The following is a 17,811-nucleotide window of genomic DNA, read 5'->3' as shown; positions in this document are numbered from 1 at the left end:
CATCTCCTGTATCTTGCCCATAGTCTTTTACTACATCCTGTTGTGTGTCCGCTGAGTCTGATAATGAATAATCACTGAATTCTATGTGTGGCCATTTGGTGATGTCAGGGTCTGGCCTGAGGCCCCCATATTAGGAAAGTTGCCCATCACTGCATCCCTGAAAAAGAATCTTTTTTCAGCTGTCATTAATGTAGGGTCCCCACAATCCCTCCAGCACAGCATATTATATTGTTCTAGGTATGAGCTCACTCTTTTGCACAAAGGCATCAGCACCTTCAGTCTCCCATCTGATTGGTTACTGTGGCCAACAGAGAGAGAGCGCTCATCTAGCACCTATCAGGACCGACCTACACTGCCCTCCTACTACCTCTTGTACTGTGTCACCATACACGGAGCTGTCCGGGTGTCACGTCCGCTGACCACGCTCACAGCAGGCGGTGACGTCAGCTATAGCCCCGCCCCGAGCTCTCCCATCCAACTACAACTCCCGGCAGGCTGTGCGAGGGCAGACCGGAAGTAGGCCCCTCCCTTCTCATTGTGCGGCGCTTAAAGAAAGCGGAAAGAGGAGAGCAGGAGGCTTCATTTTGGTGTGCGTCTGTCAGGCAGCTGCACGGCCTTTCTGAGTGGAGAACCAGTGACACCGGCTGTCTTTTCTTCTCATCTCCTATTTCCTCTGCGCTTCATCCATCCACCTCTACCCCCAAGTGAAAGATGGTGAGTAGCCTGGACTGAGCCCGGGGCTGGTCGGTGTAATGCGGCGGGTCTACGCCCTGCTCCCTCGTGCCGCCATTTTCTGCACCCCCGTCAGTCAGGGATTGGTGAGGCGCGAATACTGAACACCGGGCCCGTCACGGTCCCCTGTACGGTGTGTGTGGATTTTGGGGTGCAGAAGGCGGCCTGTAACAATGGAGCGGGTGTATTGTGAGGTGAGGGAACATGGCGGAGGATTTCTTACCTCTGACAATATAACCGGCTTTCTGTCAGGACCGAGCACGGGCTGGGCGCGCCTGGTCACGTGGTGCAGGTTGCGGGGCGCCCTCCGCCGGGAGATCAAAGGGCGGGAACCGTACGCGCCGGCTACTGGGCGTGGCCTAGTTACTAACGCGCCCTGACGCTCCCTATGTGCGTTGGATGGGGGAGGGCCTTTGCGGGGGTCCTGTGGTTTTTCTGAGGTCGCTGTCGGTATAACCGGCCTTATACCGAGCTTCTGATAGTGTTTATTGCGTTACATGGCTACCTTATTTCTATAGAGACTTTGAATAAGAGCAGTGGGAGGGGCTCGGCTTATCTACGTCACCCCCCTCCTGTGCGCGCTCGGGGATGTGTGCGCGTGACACTGCCTGGCCAGCTTTGGTGAGTCATGCTCTTTGCTGCCGCCCACTGGTGTGAAGAGTTACTGCACAGTATTGGCCTAAGGCTCTTCAGTCATCCTGGACCACTGCAGCCTGCGTGGTGTAAAGGTGAGCCATGTAGAGTCATGGCAGTGTACAGGAGGTGGTGTGAAGGCGTAGCCAATAACTCACCAGACAGTGACAAGGTGTCTAAAACCTAGATTTTCAGTGAGGACTTGATGTGAGACTCCCCTCCTCCAGTAGAGGATCCTTTTCACTTAGGCAGAAACAAGGTGCTGGTACAATTGTACATATCTAAATGCAGAACTTTAGTAAACAATGATCTCATACACAATATGAAAATGTGCTTCTACACAACTGCAGAGCGTACATGTTTGTTTAGGTACATGAGTTCTGCATGATCTTCTAGTCCTGCCAGAAAGAACCCGTCATGTAGAAAATGCATGTATGCCTGTGCAAGCTCTTGGGCCTCCATTGGATATGTAAACTTCCATTCACAATGTAAAGATCAATTCTGGGAAAAGCAAGTCCTCCCTTGTACTGCAAGGTTTAACTAGTGTATGTCAGGGAGACGGGTAAAACGGTTCCACTTGCTGGATCCTCTGTCTGCAGACTGGTCCCTACTTGCTCAGGGTAAGATGCCCCTGACATCATGAAGATTGATGCATAGCCCTACATTGGTTGTGGGGATGCCAAGGGACAGTGAAGGATCTAGTATGTAGAACTACTTTTACCATCTCCCTAGATGGAAATATGCGGTCAACACTTGCAGAACTGGTGTAGCTCCATTTTCAAGGGAGTACTTGCACTTTTTCTGGAGTTTAGCTTTAAAGAAACTTCCCTAGTTTGTGGTAGAAGTGGCCATTGCATTACAATTGCTCCCCATCATACATCGCCCCATTAAAAAAAAAAAAAAAACACTGCCAAAAGCTGTAAAAGTAAAACATCTGAAGAGAAGCTGGGGGTACAAGGCACCTTTCCATTTAACAAACTCGCCTAGGTGAGGGTGGTGTCACTGGGAAAAGTGGAGAGCAAACTTTGCAAGAATGCAGTTTTCGGATGAGACCCTGAGCTTTCCCTAGGGGGGAGGGGGCTGACCTCGCCAGCACTGCGGGAAGCTGAGATGTGTGGTAGGCATGTTGCGACATTGTCATAGTTTGCAGTGTGAGTATCTTTTTTGGGGGGGGGGGGTGGACTACATGATGGGCAGCCCTTGTGTATTCATGAAATGTTTGCTCTCAAGGTTTCTAAGCACAGGTTGGAAAAAGCTGGTAACTTTATTGCCATAGTTTAGGTTACTTTAGATACTACTTCTGCTGAAGCAAACATTTTCAGTGTAGCTTTCATTCAGGACCGTTTCGAATGTAGTAGTGTTAGGGGGAGCTATCACCTAAGTGATCTAAATACACGTCAGAATAAAATTTCAGTTTTAAACACTTTTTCTGTTATAAGGGAATAGCTGTTTAACCTTATCCTCCCTGATTTCTAAATGAGGAATTGTCTTCATTTGTAACCATCTAGTGCAATCCATGGTCTGTTTAGTAAAGCTAGTGTCTGAATCCATTGAGGGCCCATTCACACCAGTGGGTGGTTATGAATGGCACTCCAATGTAACTTTGTTACAGTGCGCTATATAATACTAAAATACTGGTAGGTCTGATTTTAGGACATTCTAGTACAGGGGTTTACAAACTATGGCCCTCTAGTTCAGGAACTACAATTCCCATCATGCCTAGTCATGTCTGTGAATGTTAGTTTTAATTGTGGGGTGCATAGTTCCCCAACAGCTGGAGGGCTGTATTGTGGAGATCCCTGGTAGTGCATTAAAGCCTAACTCTGGGAATTGCTATTGCAAGGGTTGAATGCCCTTTGCCTATAGGGGATGAGGAATAGTGTAATACTTGCCTTATTTCTCAATCCAACAGACTTCCTCCCAAGCCTCTTTTCTAAGACTGGACAGCTGGCAGTTGCACAGTAGGATCAGTAGCTCTTGTATTTGGGGATGGCAAACTACTACACACAACCCGGAGCTGAGGAGAACACTGGAATAAAGTATTCAGGCTTATTACTCATCCCCTAGCATTAACAAGCATTTAACCCTTGGAGCACAGGAGGGACACTGCTGGAGTTGCAATGGGCCAGAATGGTGTGAATGGACCCTTATAACAGCTGTTTTCTATGTATGTTGCCAAACTTATTTCTGGGGATGGCTAGAACTTGCTTTTATAACACAAGCATCTGAGCAGCAGCTAGTCAATTACCAAAGTAGAAAATTGGATTTCTGGTTTTGTAAACCCAATGCTATGCACAATGCTCATAGGTTGCCATATTGCAAGTTGAGTTTGATGGTTTCGGGGTCCATTCATGTTTTGTCCTTCTGTTAAAGCTGTACTCAAGACAAAACTTTTTTTATATTTGTCATGTGCTCTAATTTATAAATGCACATTAATTTAGTGTACTATGACTAGGCCATGGTTATGTACAACTTTTCACTTGCATATAGTGCAGCTGGTGCCTAACATCTGGTGCTGAGTTGGTTACGGCTGGAATAATCAGATCGGGGGGTTACTAGCACTCAAGCCCCTTTAGCAAACCTCATTCACTTCAATTAATGTGTGGTGCACTGATTGCTTGAGGGAAGATTGCTCATGCAATCATGAGTGCCTTGCATTCATCTAGCGCTGACTGGATACATGGGACAGTACGGATTTATTTTTTACGGTGCACATGTAACCTGTTTTGGCTGGAGTTCCGCTGTAAGGAAGCCCAGTGAAGTTATTGGGAATTGTCCAAAATTGGATATGCATCCTATGCCATTTCTTTTCATAAGATCTCCCTGTGCAGGATTACTTGTCCTACACAAGGGCAGGCTCAGAGTACTGTCATGGGCCCTCAGGAGGTGGTTCCAGTGCACTCATTTCTGGTTGCCATTTGGGCTGATCCTTTCTTCCCCTCGCAGGTTTAACTTGTGATGAGGGGAGCCTGCTAGGGCTACAACCTGAGGGAGAACAGGAGTCTGGGGGCTTCAGAGTAGGTTGGATAAAGACACAAGTCCATTATGTCCTTGCCTGCTCCTAAGCTGGCCATACATTATACAGTTTACTCAATTTCATTTAGGTTTACTTTCAACTATGTAGTACAAGGGCCTACCTGATTGCATACATATAGAAGGTGTTTAGGTTTGACCTCCTATTATAGTTTTGGTAAATCTAAAAGATTTTTTTTCTCAAAATTGTATCATGTATGGCATTGTGCATAAGTTCCCACAGATGACATGCAGTCCTAGTTTTTTGCATGCCTTATGTGGAAGTTAAAGGGTAATAACTCCACTGTTGTGGGGGAAAAGAATAGCAAAGAAAAATATAGCACATATACCTGCAACATTAATCATATTGTAATCGAATGTTATTAAATTACCTTTCCAATCTGCAGTCCATGTAATTTTCTGATAATACACTGCAATATGGCTACCTGGAGTTCTGTGCAGTGTACTGACAACACCACAATTTCCTGCTTGTGTGATTGGCTCACCCTTTTTCCCAGAAGTCTGCCTGAGATACAAGTCAGATTTCAGGCATCCCCTGCAACAAAAACGTTATTTAGACATGTTCCTATTGAAAGCATCTCAAAAGGGATGCAGACCCAGCAGATTTCCTCATTAGTGCCCTTCAGCTCCATACCTGACAGTTAATTATGAAACCGCTCCCATTACACACTCAGAACAGAGGCACAGACACACAGGTATTTCTTCAGAATAACAAAAGGTAGGAATTTGCAACAGTTTGTTATAATCCTTGCAATGTACATAGATCACTCAGAGGGGAATGGGTTTTTTTTTTCTCAACAAAAGGAGTTGTTCTTTAAGGCCCCATTCACACCTGAGCATAGTGTTTTCAGGCAGAAAGCTGCTTGCTTTTGTACAGTTCAAAGGGTCACAATGTAAAAAGCAGAAATGCCTGTAATCTGCTTAAGGTTCCAGAACTTGTTTGAGTGGTGATATGAACCATCCCCATACAGTAATTGTGTGGTTGTTTTTTTTTTTTTTTTTTTTTTTTTTCCCCCCTCCAGTGTTTTGTAGCTTCAAGCTACAAAATGCTCAGGTGTAAATGGGGTGTGTTTGGTCCCTCTCAAGCTTAGTAGGGAGGCTGCGAACGGTACAGTACCAGTGTGCACATAAAGAATTTCTCGTGTGTTTTTTTGGTTCCAGGACCACAGTGCTACACACAGAACTTCATTAATTCACTTCATGCACTTAATTTCAGTAATTTTTGCTGGGTTATTAATCTTGTTCTGCTTTTTGTTCAAGTGATGGTTTTGCTTTGGGGGCTCCACTTGTCTGCCTTTTGGTATTGGCTGGATAAGGGAGATGTCAAAAAGGAGGCAAGGAGTTGCTCCTGGGAATCGAGTTCTGAGGGCAATCCCATGCCTCTATGGGCAGTAAGTTTAGTCCAGTGTAACAGCAATTGGTGTCTTGCAAGAGAGATTGAGAGCTGGGTCAAGACCACCTGTGCTGCTTGACATGCAAAGCAGATGCATAGGGTGTAACAAAGTCATTACTCTGCACATTGTAAAGGTGTGCAATGCTTTCATCTCCGTACTTCTCAGTTTAGGAAGAGTGTTTTGACACTCCTCAGCTTGACACCTTTCTGACAAAACACGTTTGTACTTCTGCTATGGAAGGGGTGTCCCAACATGTAGCCAAAGTTGGCTATAAATGTAACCCAACACAATCAAACCCTTTTTTTTTTTTTTTTTTTTTTTTTTCTGCCCAATGAGAGAAAATATCCCACCCTCTCCCAATCACACCTTATTCAGGTCATCTGTTTTCAGCGGCACTTATTTGAGCAACTAGTCAAGGATGACTCGTATGAAGGGCAAAATTAGAACACATATCTGAGTACATTGAGAATTCATTCAGAATTGCCACTACATTCATTAAACCAGATACTGATGCATTCGTTTATCAAACTGTGTCAAAGATCACACTAGTTTCTTAGCCTATGTTTATAATCCAAAATTGGGTTTTGTTACTCAGGGTATCAACAATTCTATGTAATGAGCAGACTTTCTGCTAGTCAGCTATTGGTGTATTTGAGGCCCAAGTCTATTTCTCTTCCAATGTGAACCAGGAAGGTCAAAATGTCTGTCATAACTGACCATGTGCAGCACCATGATGGCTAACCGCAGCTGGGTGGGTTTAGCTCTGCTTTAAAACCTTCTGTTTCCAGATATGAAAAACTTTTTACTTTCCCTTCTCCCTGACCCTGTTAATTTTCAACCCCTGTAATTTCAGCCACAAGGTAGGGCTTCTTGACACATGCTTTTGACACTCAATGCAAACTAGTCTTTGCCTAGCTGCACTTCATTCTTCACTGCCAAAACAGGCCCCTATGGAAACTGAGGCTGGAAAAATCAAATTTCCTATTCACCCTCAAATAGAATTTGCACTGAGTTGGCCTAATTTTGAAAGGACATTGACTAATCAAAGTGGAACTTGATAAAAAAAAAATCTTTAGCAAGGATATACATTCCACATTAACAAAATGAGCGTTGTATATTGTCTCCAGCATTACTCCTGTTTTTTGCTGAAGCCCAGAGCCCCTGGACAGCAGTAAATCGGAACTAAATCCATCAATTTAAGTTTAAAAAAATTACTATCACATTTTCTTTAAACTGTCAAACCCTCAAATGACAAATGTGCAGCACCATGATGGTTACATATCAAACAAGCAGCTTCCTTGGCTGTAAAGGATGGGAGGGTTTAATCAAGGCTGTCAGCAGATTGGCCTCTACAAACTCAGCCCTGCCTAAAATGGAGAGCAACTGAGCATGTGCAGAGCAGGGTGATCCAGTCTTACTGGATTTTAAAACCTTATTTGATTTTACATGGCCATACCTGCAAAAGGCGCCAGCCTGAAGTGATCTAGAGGGACATCATTTTCTGACTAAAGTTCCCCTTTAAGTTTTTTACTGGAATGTAACCTATGGGAAAGGTCTCTACCGATGGTACACTTTGCCATTTGTACTCACAACATAATGACAATTCCTAATTGCTGCTAGACAGATTTTGGTTTATAACATGAATAGGTTTTAAAATATATCTTTATACTTAAAAACTTACTAAACCTATCTAGGGCTGTAGGACAACTAAAAACCTATATAGAAAGTTTTCTTCTTCTGGGACATCTAAATCAAGACTTGGATACCCAAATATCGTATTTATCGGAGTATAACACGCACCCCAAGTTTGGGAGGGAATTTTAAGGAAAAAACTTTTAGGAGTAAAGTTTAAGGAAGAAAAAATTACATTAAAATGCCCATCAATGCAGCATTGTCAGTGCAGCCTTGCTCCAGTGTCTATTGCAGCTTTGTCAGTGCAGCCTTGCCCCAGTGTCCAGTGCAGCTTTGCCCCAGTGCAGCCTTGTGTGATCGCCACTGACATACACAGCCATGTGTAAATTAAAATATGGCAGCGAGACTGCAGGGACTCGGCGGAGCCGAGATACATACCTTAGAGTCCTCGGCTTTTCTCGGCGCCGCTTACAGTACTGTCCTATGGTGGACATCACACAGGTCCACCTTGGCTGGACTGTAAGCAGCGCCGAGAAAAGCTGAACTCTCAGGTATGTGTATCTCGGCTCCGCCGAGTCCCTGCAGTCTCGGCGCCATATTTGAATTTACACACAGCTGTGTAAGTCGGCGGCAATAGCCGCGATCGCTCCGATCACACAAAATTGGCGGGGATCGGCCTATAACACGCACCCACGATTTTCCCTTGATTTTCAGGGGAAAAAAGTGCGTGTTATATGCCGATTAAATATGGGTATATTAAATGTGACAGCTAGTCAGTTTGGCATAGAACTTAAATGAGAACATGAATGCTCAAGTGTGATCCTATCAATTTTTTTTTCTTTTTCATATATTTTATAGACTGTCAGAAATTCTGTTTTATGCCCACACATGTGGGTTATCTTGAATTGTAAAGGTTCCTTCCCAGCTCTTCATCTTGGAGTACAGAACAATTCTTTGTGAATGAGGACAGTTGGGAGGGATTCAGTAGTGTTGGGAGACAGCAGAGCAGGTTTGATGGCTATTCAGCCAGAAATTCTGTTGATGCACAACAAAAATAGTAGTATTTATAAAATAAAGTATTTATGGACCTTTCATTAGGTTTTACTGTTCCTTCAGACTCAAATAAAACCTCAAATGTACTGAGGATGTCAAAGCAAACAAACTGCAGTACTTGTACTTTGCTATGTTATTACTCCACACAAGGTGCCTGCAAATGCTACGAGATCTTGGGCATTCTGACACTGAATGCTCCCAGCACATTCTGCTGAAGCTGGTCTATCCTTGGCTTGTCCTCCTGCATTCCTAATGGTTTGGTATACTTGGGCAAAACCCAAACCTGTCTAGTGAACAGCTCAGAATCACAGTATTGGTGGATATTGGAAGCTGTGGTGGGTACATGTAGGAAACTCCAGGTGCATGCACATATACAGCAGTGTTTGGATGGCAATGAGTCCCTTAGGCTGGATTCACATTTATTGAAAATTGGATGCGCGTTTCCCTGCATCCAATTCACGTCAGATTGACCAGCTCTCTATGGAGCTGGTTCAAATTGCACAGGAGTCCTGTGCCATCTGGTCCAAATTAGGAATAACAAGTTATATATACTTGCCTGCTCTGTGCAGTGGTTTTGCACAGAGCAGCGCAGATCCTCCTCTTCTCTGGTCCTTTGGCAATCCTGACGCCTCCTGCTGAGTGCCCCAAGCAGCTTGCTATGTGGCCATTCAGACATGGAGCTGTGGCTAGGTCCAGCCCCTCTCCTCATTGGCTCACTGAGTTTAACAGCGGGAGCCAAAAGTGCCCCGCTGCAGTCTCAGCCAATCAGGAGGGAGAGACCCGTACAGCCGAGTCTCTCCTGCAACATTGCTGGATCAAGATGGGGCTTGGGTAAGAATTAAATGGGCTGCTACACACAGGGTTTTTTTTTTTTTTTTTTTTTTTTTTGCATTAAGATAAACTTCCGCCTTTACAACCACTTTAAATACAATTGAAGTTCTAAAAATAGGTTGACACCTTTTGAAAATGGCAGTGGAAAGTGATAATTCTGCTGCACCTCAACGTTGCACATAGTATATGCCCAGGTGGTCTTGAGTGTATTGCATGTAACCTTTTTTGGGGTTTGAAAGTATAAAAAAAAATGTTTTTGTTTTTCAGGCCTCAGGTGTGAAGGTATCTGACCTTGTCATTGCAATATTCAATGCTATGAAGCTGCACAAATCTTTAGAAGATAAAAGTAAGCGCATTAAGGCAGTCCTATTTTGCTTAAGTGCTGACAAGAAAACTATCATCCCAGAAGAAGGCAAGGAGATCTTGGTTGGAGATGTTTCCGAGACTGCTGACCCTTACAAGTGCTTTGTGGAAATGCTACCAGCAGATGACTGCCGATATGCCCTCTATGACTGCTGCTATGAGACAAAGGAGAGCAAGAAAGAGGAGCTAATCTTTATATTCTGGTGAGGTCATGTAGCAAAGTTTGTTGTACTAAAACAGGTTTAGTCACACTACTTGGACTTTTTATAAAGTTGCTCATTATTTTCTACTATGTAAAAGAGGGAGATTTACTAAGGTTGAAGCAGCTGTGCATGGCAACCAATCTGCTTCTAGCTTTCATTTTTGAAGCTTTAAAAATGAGATGTTTTAAGATTTCCAGCTGTTCTGATCAGCTCAAGTTTTATTAAATTCCCCCCAAGTCTGAGTTTTATAAACTGGATACTTTTTGTTTTTCTCTACAAAGCAGAATAATATTGAAGCATCTGTCCTAACTGTAAAGACATTATGTAGGCTGTCTAGCATTGGTTATACAATAGTATCAACTGCCACTTAGAACATTGACGCATGTGATAGAGTACCACAAATATGACTATAGATGCTGTATTATGGTTCTGTGCTTTTCTGTCCTGTTCTAATGTAGTTGTGCTGGTCCTGTTTCCTGACAGTATAGTGCCTCTGGACAGGTCCCCTGTGTGGTAGGCAGAGTAGGCCCCACAAGACTGACCTGCTTCCCAGTGAGCATGATGTGCACTTCCACCTGGCCACAACTTGTTTTGCATAGAGTAAGGGAGGGTTATAACCCCTGTCAGTTTTTGCCATTGGGGACATTTCCCTTTCCTGCTTCATGGCAGAAAATGGTGGTTGGGGGGGGGGGGGGGGGGGGATTCCTGATGATAAAGTACATTGGTGATAAAAGATGTGGGATTTTTTTCTGATCTTGCCTGCTCTGTGCAGTGGTTTTGCACAGAGCAGCACCAATGCTCTGGGCTTCTTTATACAGGTTTGTTGTCGTGCATAGAATGCATGAAGACAGACCTTTGGTCTTTATTTCTCACCTACTAGTTAAAACTGTATGCACAGGTAAAAATATATAAATATGATCTTGCCTTGTAGTCCCAACAACTGTTAGTGTCCAATGCATTTGCAGGTGTGTATTGGCACCTAAGCTGTGGTGATTTGTTCATGTAGAATTGCAGCTTCTAGCCAGAGGGACTTAAAGTTGCTCCAGCAAAATTTGCTTCAGGTGTACATAGGAATTTGTTGCTCAGTAGCATGCAACATGTGATAACACATTTGTCCCCTTTTCTCAGACTGTTCATTTACCTATTGAGTCATATATGCCATTTGCCCATAGTTACTATTTTTAAAACCAAGATCACAAGCCTTTAAAACTCTAATCGCCTAAACTTCCAATGATCAGACTTGCCCTCCCTTCCCATATCGGGTGACTGGATTCTCAGCGAAACAGGTGACCACTCATTTCAAGTCTTGTAGAACATAAGTAGGGAAAACTATTTCTATATTGTGTGCCCCCTAAGTCATGTATAGTGGTTTTTGACATTTTGCATTTTATACTGTGCTTACATTTACCATAGTTGGCATTACCTCAGTTATGCAATTGGTGAAACTAAGGCATTGCCTTGTACCTTCTGTGCTGTTAAAGGTTCACTTTTCATAACATGTTAATCCCCAAATATGGGGGTGACATGTTATGATTGTATCAGCCCCTTGCACCTTCCCAATCCCCTCTGTGCCAGCTAGCAGGGGGTCTTTCCCTGCTAGCTGTCTATTTATTTATTTATTTATTTATTTATTTATTTATTTTTCTGGCAGCAGTTCCCCATATTGTAGGGTGAAGGCTTAACATTTGTCAGCCTGCCTCTTGTTGAGTTCTAATTTGTAAATGTCCCATGGGTCTCATTCTTTTTCCAAGTTTGAGTGTCACACCATAGTTTTACATGCCAGTGGCTTTATAAACCCACTAAAGTCTAAATCTCATGATGGCTTTACACATGCCACTCCCAGTCAACAAAATAGTTAAACTGATGGTTAACTAGGCTATTTAAGCTTTGCTTTCATGATTCCAGAGCTGGGTGGGCACAAGTGCTATAACTCCTATGTATGCTATGGGCTGACTGCACTTGGCTTGTACACATATTGGTGGCCTGTGCAGCTGATTAGCACTTCAGCTATACTGCACCCTGGAAACTCAGGAAAGCAAAGCTAGAGTGCTGCAGGTCTAAACGCTGGTTTTGAGGGCAAAATTCATTTTAAGTGGAGCTAGAATTCTTAACTCTTAGGGTAAACTTCATTTTGGCTAGAATAAGGGAGACTTAAAACCACTGAAGCTTTGCCACCTGTGTCCCATTGGGGAGCTTTGCTGTCACTTCCCATCCCATAGCAAAAAACAGGAAATGAGGGAATCTGCAGATTAAGAGAATACCCTGGAAATGCCCCAGGTCACCAGAACTCGGTCTCATTAGACTTCCTCTTTTTGGGGGGCAACCCAAACCTTGGGCTTTTTGTTACATTCAATAATGGTAAATGTGACACATGGTTTTGGACAGAGATGGGTTGGGGTTTTACTGGGAGATGAATGATTCTCTATGAAGATGGTTCACATCTCCACTCAAAACGCCTTACGCTCAAGTTCTAGAGCTTTTGGGCAGATTACAGGCTTATCAACCTTTTTTGACCTGTAACGAATCACAGCAGAATGTTTCAAAATCGCATGACTGTCAGCCTGAAAACGATCTGCTTAGGTGTGAATGCACCCTCGGGTTTTGTTTTCAGTTAATGTGGCAGCAGCATTTTGCTACTCTACATATTTTGCAAGTTTTTGGGCATGGGGAAGCTTATATCAGACTCTGAATTGAGTTGAGTCAAAAAAGATTGTGTGCATTTTTCAAGTGACAAGTTTTTTATGGTCAAACTGTTGGTCATATTTTTTCGCAGGGCACCTGATTGTGCTCCATTGAAAAGCAAAATGATATATGCCAGTTCTAAAGATGCAATCAAGAAGAAATTTACAGGTAAGAACAATATATACTGTTGGGTATGGTGACTGTGCTTAACTACTTAGCAATACCATGTATCAAGTTTATTAATCTGAATTTTTGTTCCTAGGCATCAAACATGAATACCAGGTAAACTGCCTGGCTGAAATAAAGGATCGTAGTTGCCTTGCTGAAAGACTTGGAGGTAGCAACATCTCTGTAATCTCTGTTGAAGGATTTCCCTTGTGAAGACCTCATTGCCTCCCCTCCCAGTGTCTGTGCCACTTCATAAAGGGGCTTCCATGTAACCATAATCCCTGACAGTGTCTCCTGTTCCCAGTCCCTGAAAGCCTTCTTGAAGAGGAGAAACGTTCATTCTACAGGCAGCCTTCTAGAAGCCATTTACCTGCATACATGAATCCAGTATAGTTTTTTGAAAGTTATTTAATTTTGATTTACAGAGGTAGCTTTCTTTCTAGCCACATTTTCTGTCCTTTTTCTGTGCTTGTCGAGTTATTTTGCCAAATGCAGCCTGGCGTTTATTCCACACTCCCTCATTCCTATATCTACAAGACAATTTGGCTTTGACCTAGATGACCAAAATATTTGGATCAAACTGCTGCCCCTAGCACTTTGTGGCTGATCATATTTTTACCTTTTATGTAGAGATGGCTTCATTGTGCTGTTGTGTAAATTGAGTGCACCTCAATATTCCACTTTCAACATTCCTTATTTTATCTGGCATCTGCAAGGTAAATTTAGTTTTTTTTTTTTTTTTTTTTTTTTGCTGAATAATGTAACTTAAGACTACAACTTTTTTTTTTTTTTTTTTTTTTTTTTTTTTTTTAACTTGTAAACATAGCACACCTGTTTGCCCCGACCCAGCATTCCGTATTTCATTTTAAAAATGGATGGCCACATTTAGTATATTTTGCCAATTTCCCTCAATGATGCTGTGACCCTCATCTGTTTTTGGGGTCTTATGGATGGGTTGTAGACATTTAGGTGGCTGAAGCCTTTCTCTTCACCTCTACAGTTCTTCCCATCAAAATTACATGTTCATTGCAGTCTCAACTTCCTTTTGTTTTGCGTTACTAATATGGAAGTCATATTGGCAGATAAGCATTAATAAAATAACAAAAGTATGTGTGCGGTTTGGTCGCTTAATAATTCTGTTTTTCATAATCTGTCACTCATTTTAAATGAGTGGCTTGAGAGTTGTTTTAAAGTGGTTCTAAAGGAAATTTTAAATAAACTTGCCAATGGTTTTTGTTCAGAGCAGCCTCGATCATCCTTGGGTCCTGGCACTGCTTGCTATGGGGGCACTCGTGCAGGCTTGACACAGGGCAGAAGTCAATGTCTCCTGCTGGTGTTTCTAAGCCCTTTTAGCAGGAAGAGCCAGTGCTGGATTGGGGGGGGGTCTAGGAGGGAGGAGCTTCTTGCAGAAGAGCTTTTGTACTTTTTGCATTAAGATTAAACAACCTGGAGACTTTAGAACTACAATACTGGGTACTTTTACCCCTTTCCTACCCAGGGAAATTTTCAGCTTCTAAAGTGTATTTTGTTTAACATATATTTGTTTATACTTGCCTCCTGTGCAGTGGTTTTGCACAGAGCAGCCCATCCTCCTCTTCATGGGTCCCTCTTCTTCTCTCCTGGCCCCTCCCTCTGAGTGCCCTCTAAGCCAGCAGCTTGCTACAGGGGGCACCTGAGAGCTCTGTGTATCCATTCAGGCAGAGCACTGGCCCTGCCCTCTTGCCTGATTGGCTGACTGATTTTGACATTTGTAGGAGTCAATGGCGCTGCTGCGTCTCAGCCAATCAAAAGGTGTGTCTGGGACAGATAAGACACTTGCTAAAATTGCTGCAGAGAGAAGGGGTTCTGGTAAGTGGTGGGGTGCTGCTTCACACAAGGTTTTTTTATCTTGATGCATTAAGATAACCTGTCTTTACAACTCCTTTCAGTGTGATTGCATGTTAAATGACAATTGCAGTCGTGCAACACTATACCCAAACTAAATTTTTCACAATACTAGAGCTTTTGTTTGGTGGTATTTAATCACCACTGGGTTTTTATTTTTGGCTAAATACAGTTTTGAAAAAACTGCATTTTTCTTACAATTTTGCAGCTAAATTGTGCATAAATCTAGCCCAGAATGTATTCTGCTACATTTCTTTGTGTATGTTATAAAAATTGTAATATATAAAATCTTTTTGAGGTCCAAAAATGCCCCCTCAAATGACCCTTTTGGAAAGACTGGAAGGTATTAAGGGACATGGTGGGGTTTTTGAAGTTGTAATTTGTCAATGTTTTGGAAAACTACTGGTCTGGTGGTGATCAGGGACACTGACAGTACAAAAAATATACTTAATTTTTAGTTTTTTTTTTTTACTCTGATCAGAGCAATATAATACCATAGTAATGTACCACTCTGGGGTAGTGGTCAGGATTTTTTTTTTTTTAATGCACTCCCTTGATAATAGTAGATCAAGGCTTGTCATAGACCATAAGATCATTGTGAGGCTGCAGAGCTCAGCAAGCATGTTGCTGGTTGAAGCTGAGTTCTTAAAGGAAGTGCAGCTGTCAGGCTTCAGCCATCTTGCCACTTCTGGAAGCTGCTGATACTTAGGTTCCAGCCTGACAGCTGCACTTCAAGAACTCTGCTTCCACCAGAAACATGCCTGCTGAGCTCTGCAGTCTCAGTGATCCTATGGTCTATGAAAAGCCTTGATTTACTTTTATCTAGTGACTGCCTTTTTAACTTTTGGATCTGCTTGGATTGCCATGGAGATCCAACCAGAAGTTTGGCCCCTTCTGAGACCCATCATAGATCCCAGAAAGCTGCAGGACCATTCATGCTGCCACAAAACCTGGATCCAAAGACAGGCAAAAAGCTGCTCAGGTAAGAACAGTGCTGGATCCCTGGACAGGTGAATGTCCTATTTAAAGTTGGCAGCTACAGTATTTGTAGCTACTGACTTTTTTATTTTTATTTTTTTTCAAGTTGAAAACCCGCTTTAAAGCAAGAATGCGAGCTATAGGAGGTCTGATAACATTTAGAGTAGCAGCTCCTCCAGTGTCATCCAATGATGAGGGATTGGTTGGTAGCATAAATGCCAAAGAAATGGTGCATATCATAGAATAAACCACATCGTTACTCAGTTTGCAATGTAATAGAAATCAGTGCTACAAGGGCCACTTGTGGAAAATTTTATCAATATGCAGCATACCAATGAGAATGATATCCATCCCAATCTCATACTCATCTGCTTCACTGTTGAGGAGGCATAGCTACCCTTCTGTCCCTATGGATGACTTTTGATACTAAAAATCAGACGTTCCACTTAAACACATGGTGCTCAAGCTTCGGACTCACATTGGCTTCTTCTCACGTTAGGTACCTGGAAATTCAACTGGCCCATGGTCCCCAGTGGCTCTTCGCCCTTAAAGTGGTTGTAACTGACGACGGTTTATCATGGCTGCTGAACCCTGAAACTGTGGTCCGTTTACATGCCTCCATCATCCACAGCTCTTCTCTGCTGGCTCCCCCCCCCCCCCCCCCGTCAGCTATGTCATCTGCTCCCCTTCTAATTTCATAATGACATTCCTACAATCACCGCTATCATAAATAATATCCCTAGTTTGTATTTTTTTTTATAAAATGCTGCTGTGTACCTCATTTCATAGTGCCGCTCACGTGACCACCTGCTGGTCTCCACTCCTCGCAGCTGAGGTCGGCTCCTCCTGTAGCTTTCAGGGAGCAGCCACAAGAAATGAGGTACACAGTGGCATTTAAAACAAACTGGGGAATTTATTTAAAGTGGAGTTATACCCAAAAGTGCTTTCCCCCCCCCCCCCCTTCTCTCTCTCCAGTGCCACGTTGGGGGGGGTGTTGAGCATGCACACAGATGCCTATCAAACACAGGTACCTGATCCCACTTCCGTGTAAGGGTGCTGTGGCAACTTCACTTTCTGCTTGCCTTAGTAAGGATGCTGGTTTCTGCACCCGAAGCTGATGGACAGGTCAGCTTCAGGTGCGACATCGCAGACTCCCTGAACAGGTAAGTGTCCTTGTATTAAATGTCAATAAGGAAATAATCCCTTTGGGAATGGGACTTTAAGGGTGACATGAACACCAATAAGTTAAAAGGTAAAGATTTTATTGCAGGAAAAAAAAATAATTTAAACATCAATAAAAACATGTCTGTGCAAAGACAAATGTCAATATGAATTTGTGTATGACATACAGATACTTGGCGAGTCTCCGATATAGCCAATGCTTTTCTGGCTTTAAATGCCTTTCTTCAGGGGCAATAGCAAGGAGAGCTTTATTTGTACAATAATTCATATAGCCTTTTGTATGTTCATGCACTTAGATAATAAAAGAACTGCAGAGGGTCAGTGGTCACAAGGTACGCTGGACAGGTAAGATGAAAAGATGGCTGCCCCCAGAATGTGAGATATAGCTACAGAGGTCCACCTCAGAGAGTGCCACAGATATGAGAACCTGGAATACTGTGTTTGGTCCAAGGCTTGATTAGGTTTTATCCTTGGTCTGAATAAATCAACTTGTGACCTCTGAAAAAATTCCCTGTTTAAAGGGCTTTCCCCTGTTATCCACAAGCTCCCAATGTGTAAGAAGTCTCATCCTGACACGGCTCTTGTATTTAAAAGTCAACAACTTTTTTTACAGTATTTGTAGCTGCTGACTTTTTTTTTTAATACAGTCTGGAACTCCTCTTTAATATAGCAGAGGGGGTTGTAGGAATTTCACTGTGTGGCTTAACAACCACTTTAGCCCTGGTTCACACCGGAGTGTTCTCATATGTCAAATCGGTGGCACTTGCCATCAATGGCACTGTCCTAATTGGTGTGACGCAGCACCGATTTTAAAAAGTAGTTTCTGTGCTACTTTTTGTGATTTTTGGGCTTTACATTGACCTTCACAGATGTCTCTGAAATTGTGGCCAAAATCGGGACTGACATGCGGGAGTGAAATCTGAGCTGAACTCGCACAGCTTCATTCCTGTAGCTCAGTGTGAACCTGGCCTTTAATGTTACTCCGCTTATTGCAGAGTTGGAAACATGGTCTCTAAAGAACTTTTCCTGGATGAGAAAATGCA

General features: G+C 43.0%; 2 protein-coding genes across 6 annotated transcripts in view; one reads left to right on the top strand and one right to left on the bottom strand.

Moving 5' to 3' along the window:
- Positions 1 to 1,225, bottom strand: part of MUS81 (MUS81 structure-specific endonuclease subunit) — a 293,609-nt gene extending 292,384 nt beyond the window's left edge. For 2 of the 5 annotated variants that reach the window (XM_073605252.1, XM_073605259.1), the window contains exon 1: positions 368 to 517. The gene's annotated coding sequence lies outside the window, so the exon portion shown is untranslated. Of the gene's footprint in view, positions 1 to 367; positions 518 to 955 lie in introns of those variants that run through there. The other 3 variants (XM_073605255.1, XM_073605253.1, XM_073605254.1) reach the window with 3 other exon arrangements.
- CFL1 (cofilin 1) lies at positions 511 to 13,833 on the top strand. Its single transcript, XM_073605264.1, has 4 exons — positions 511 to 714; positions 9,576 to 9,874; positions 12,648 to 12,724; positions 12,819 to 13,833. The coding sequence occupies exons 1-4, from the start codon at positions 712 to 714 to the stop codon at positions 12,935 to 12,937; spliced, it is 498 nt and encodes a 165-aa protein (XP_073461365.1). The 5' UTR covers positions 511 to 711; the 3' UTR covers positions 12,938 to 13,833.
- The last annotated feature ends 3,978 nt before the right edge of the window (positions 13,834 to 17,811 follow it).

Source organism: Aquarana catesbeiana, linkage group LG11 (genome assembly GCF_042186555.1).
Source record: "Aquarana catesbeiana isolate 2022-GZ linkage group LG11, ASM4218655v1, whole genome shotgun sequence".
Classification (NCBI taxonomy): domain Eukaryota; kingdom Metazoa; phylum Chordata; class Amphibia; order Anura; family Ranidae; genus Aquarana; species Aquarana catesbeiana.
This window is presented reverse-complemented; position numbering and strand designations above follow the sequence as displayed.

Bases quoted from the DNA above. Each gene is read 5' to 3' on its own strand.
- CFL1 (XM_073605264.1), top strand. The intron at 9,875-12,647 runs GTGAGGTCATGT...ATTTTTTCGCAG, and splicing joins GAGCTAATCTTTATATTCTG to GGCACCTGATTGTGCTCCAT. The intron at 12,725-12,818 runs GTAAGAACAATA...TTTTGTTCCTAG, and splicing joins AATCAAGAAGAAATTTACAG to GCATCAAACATGAATACCAG.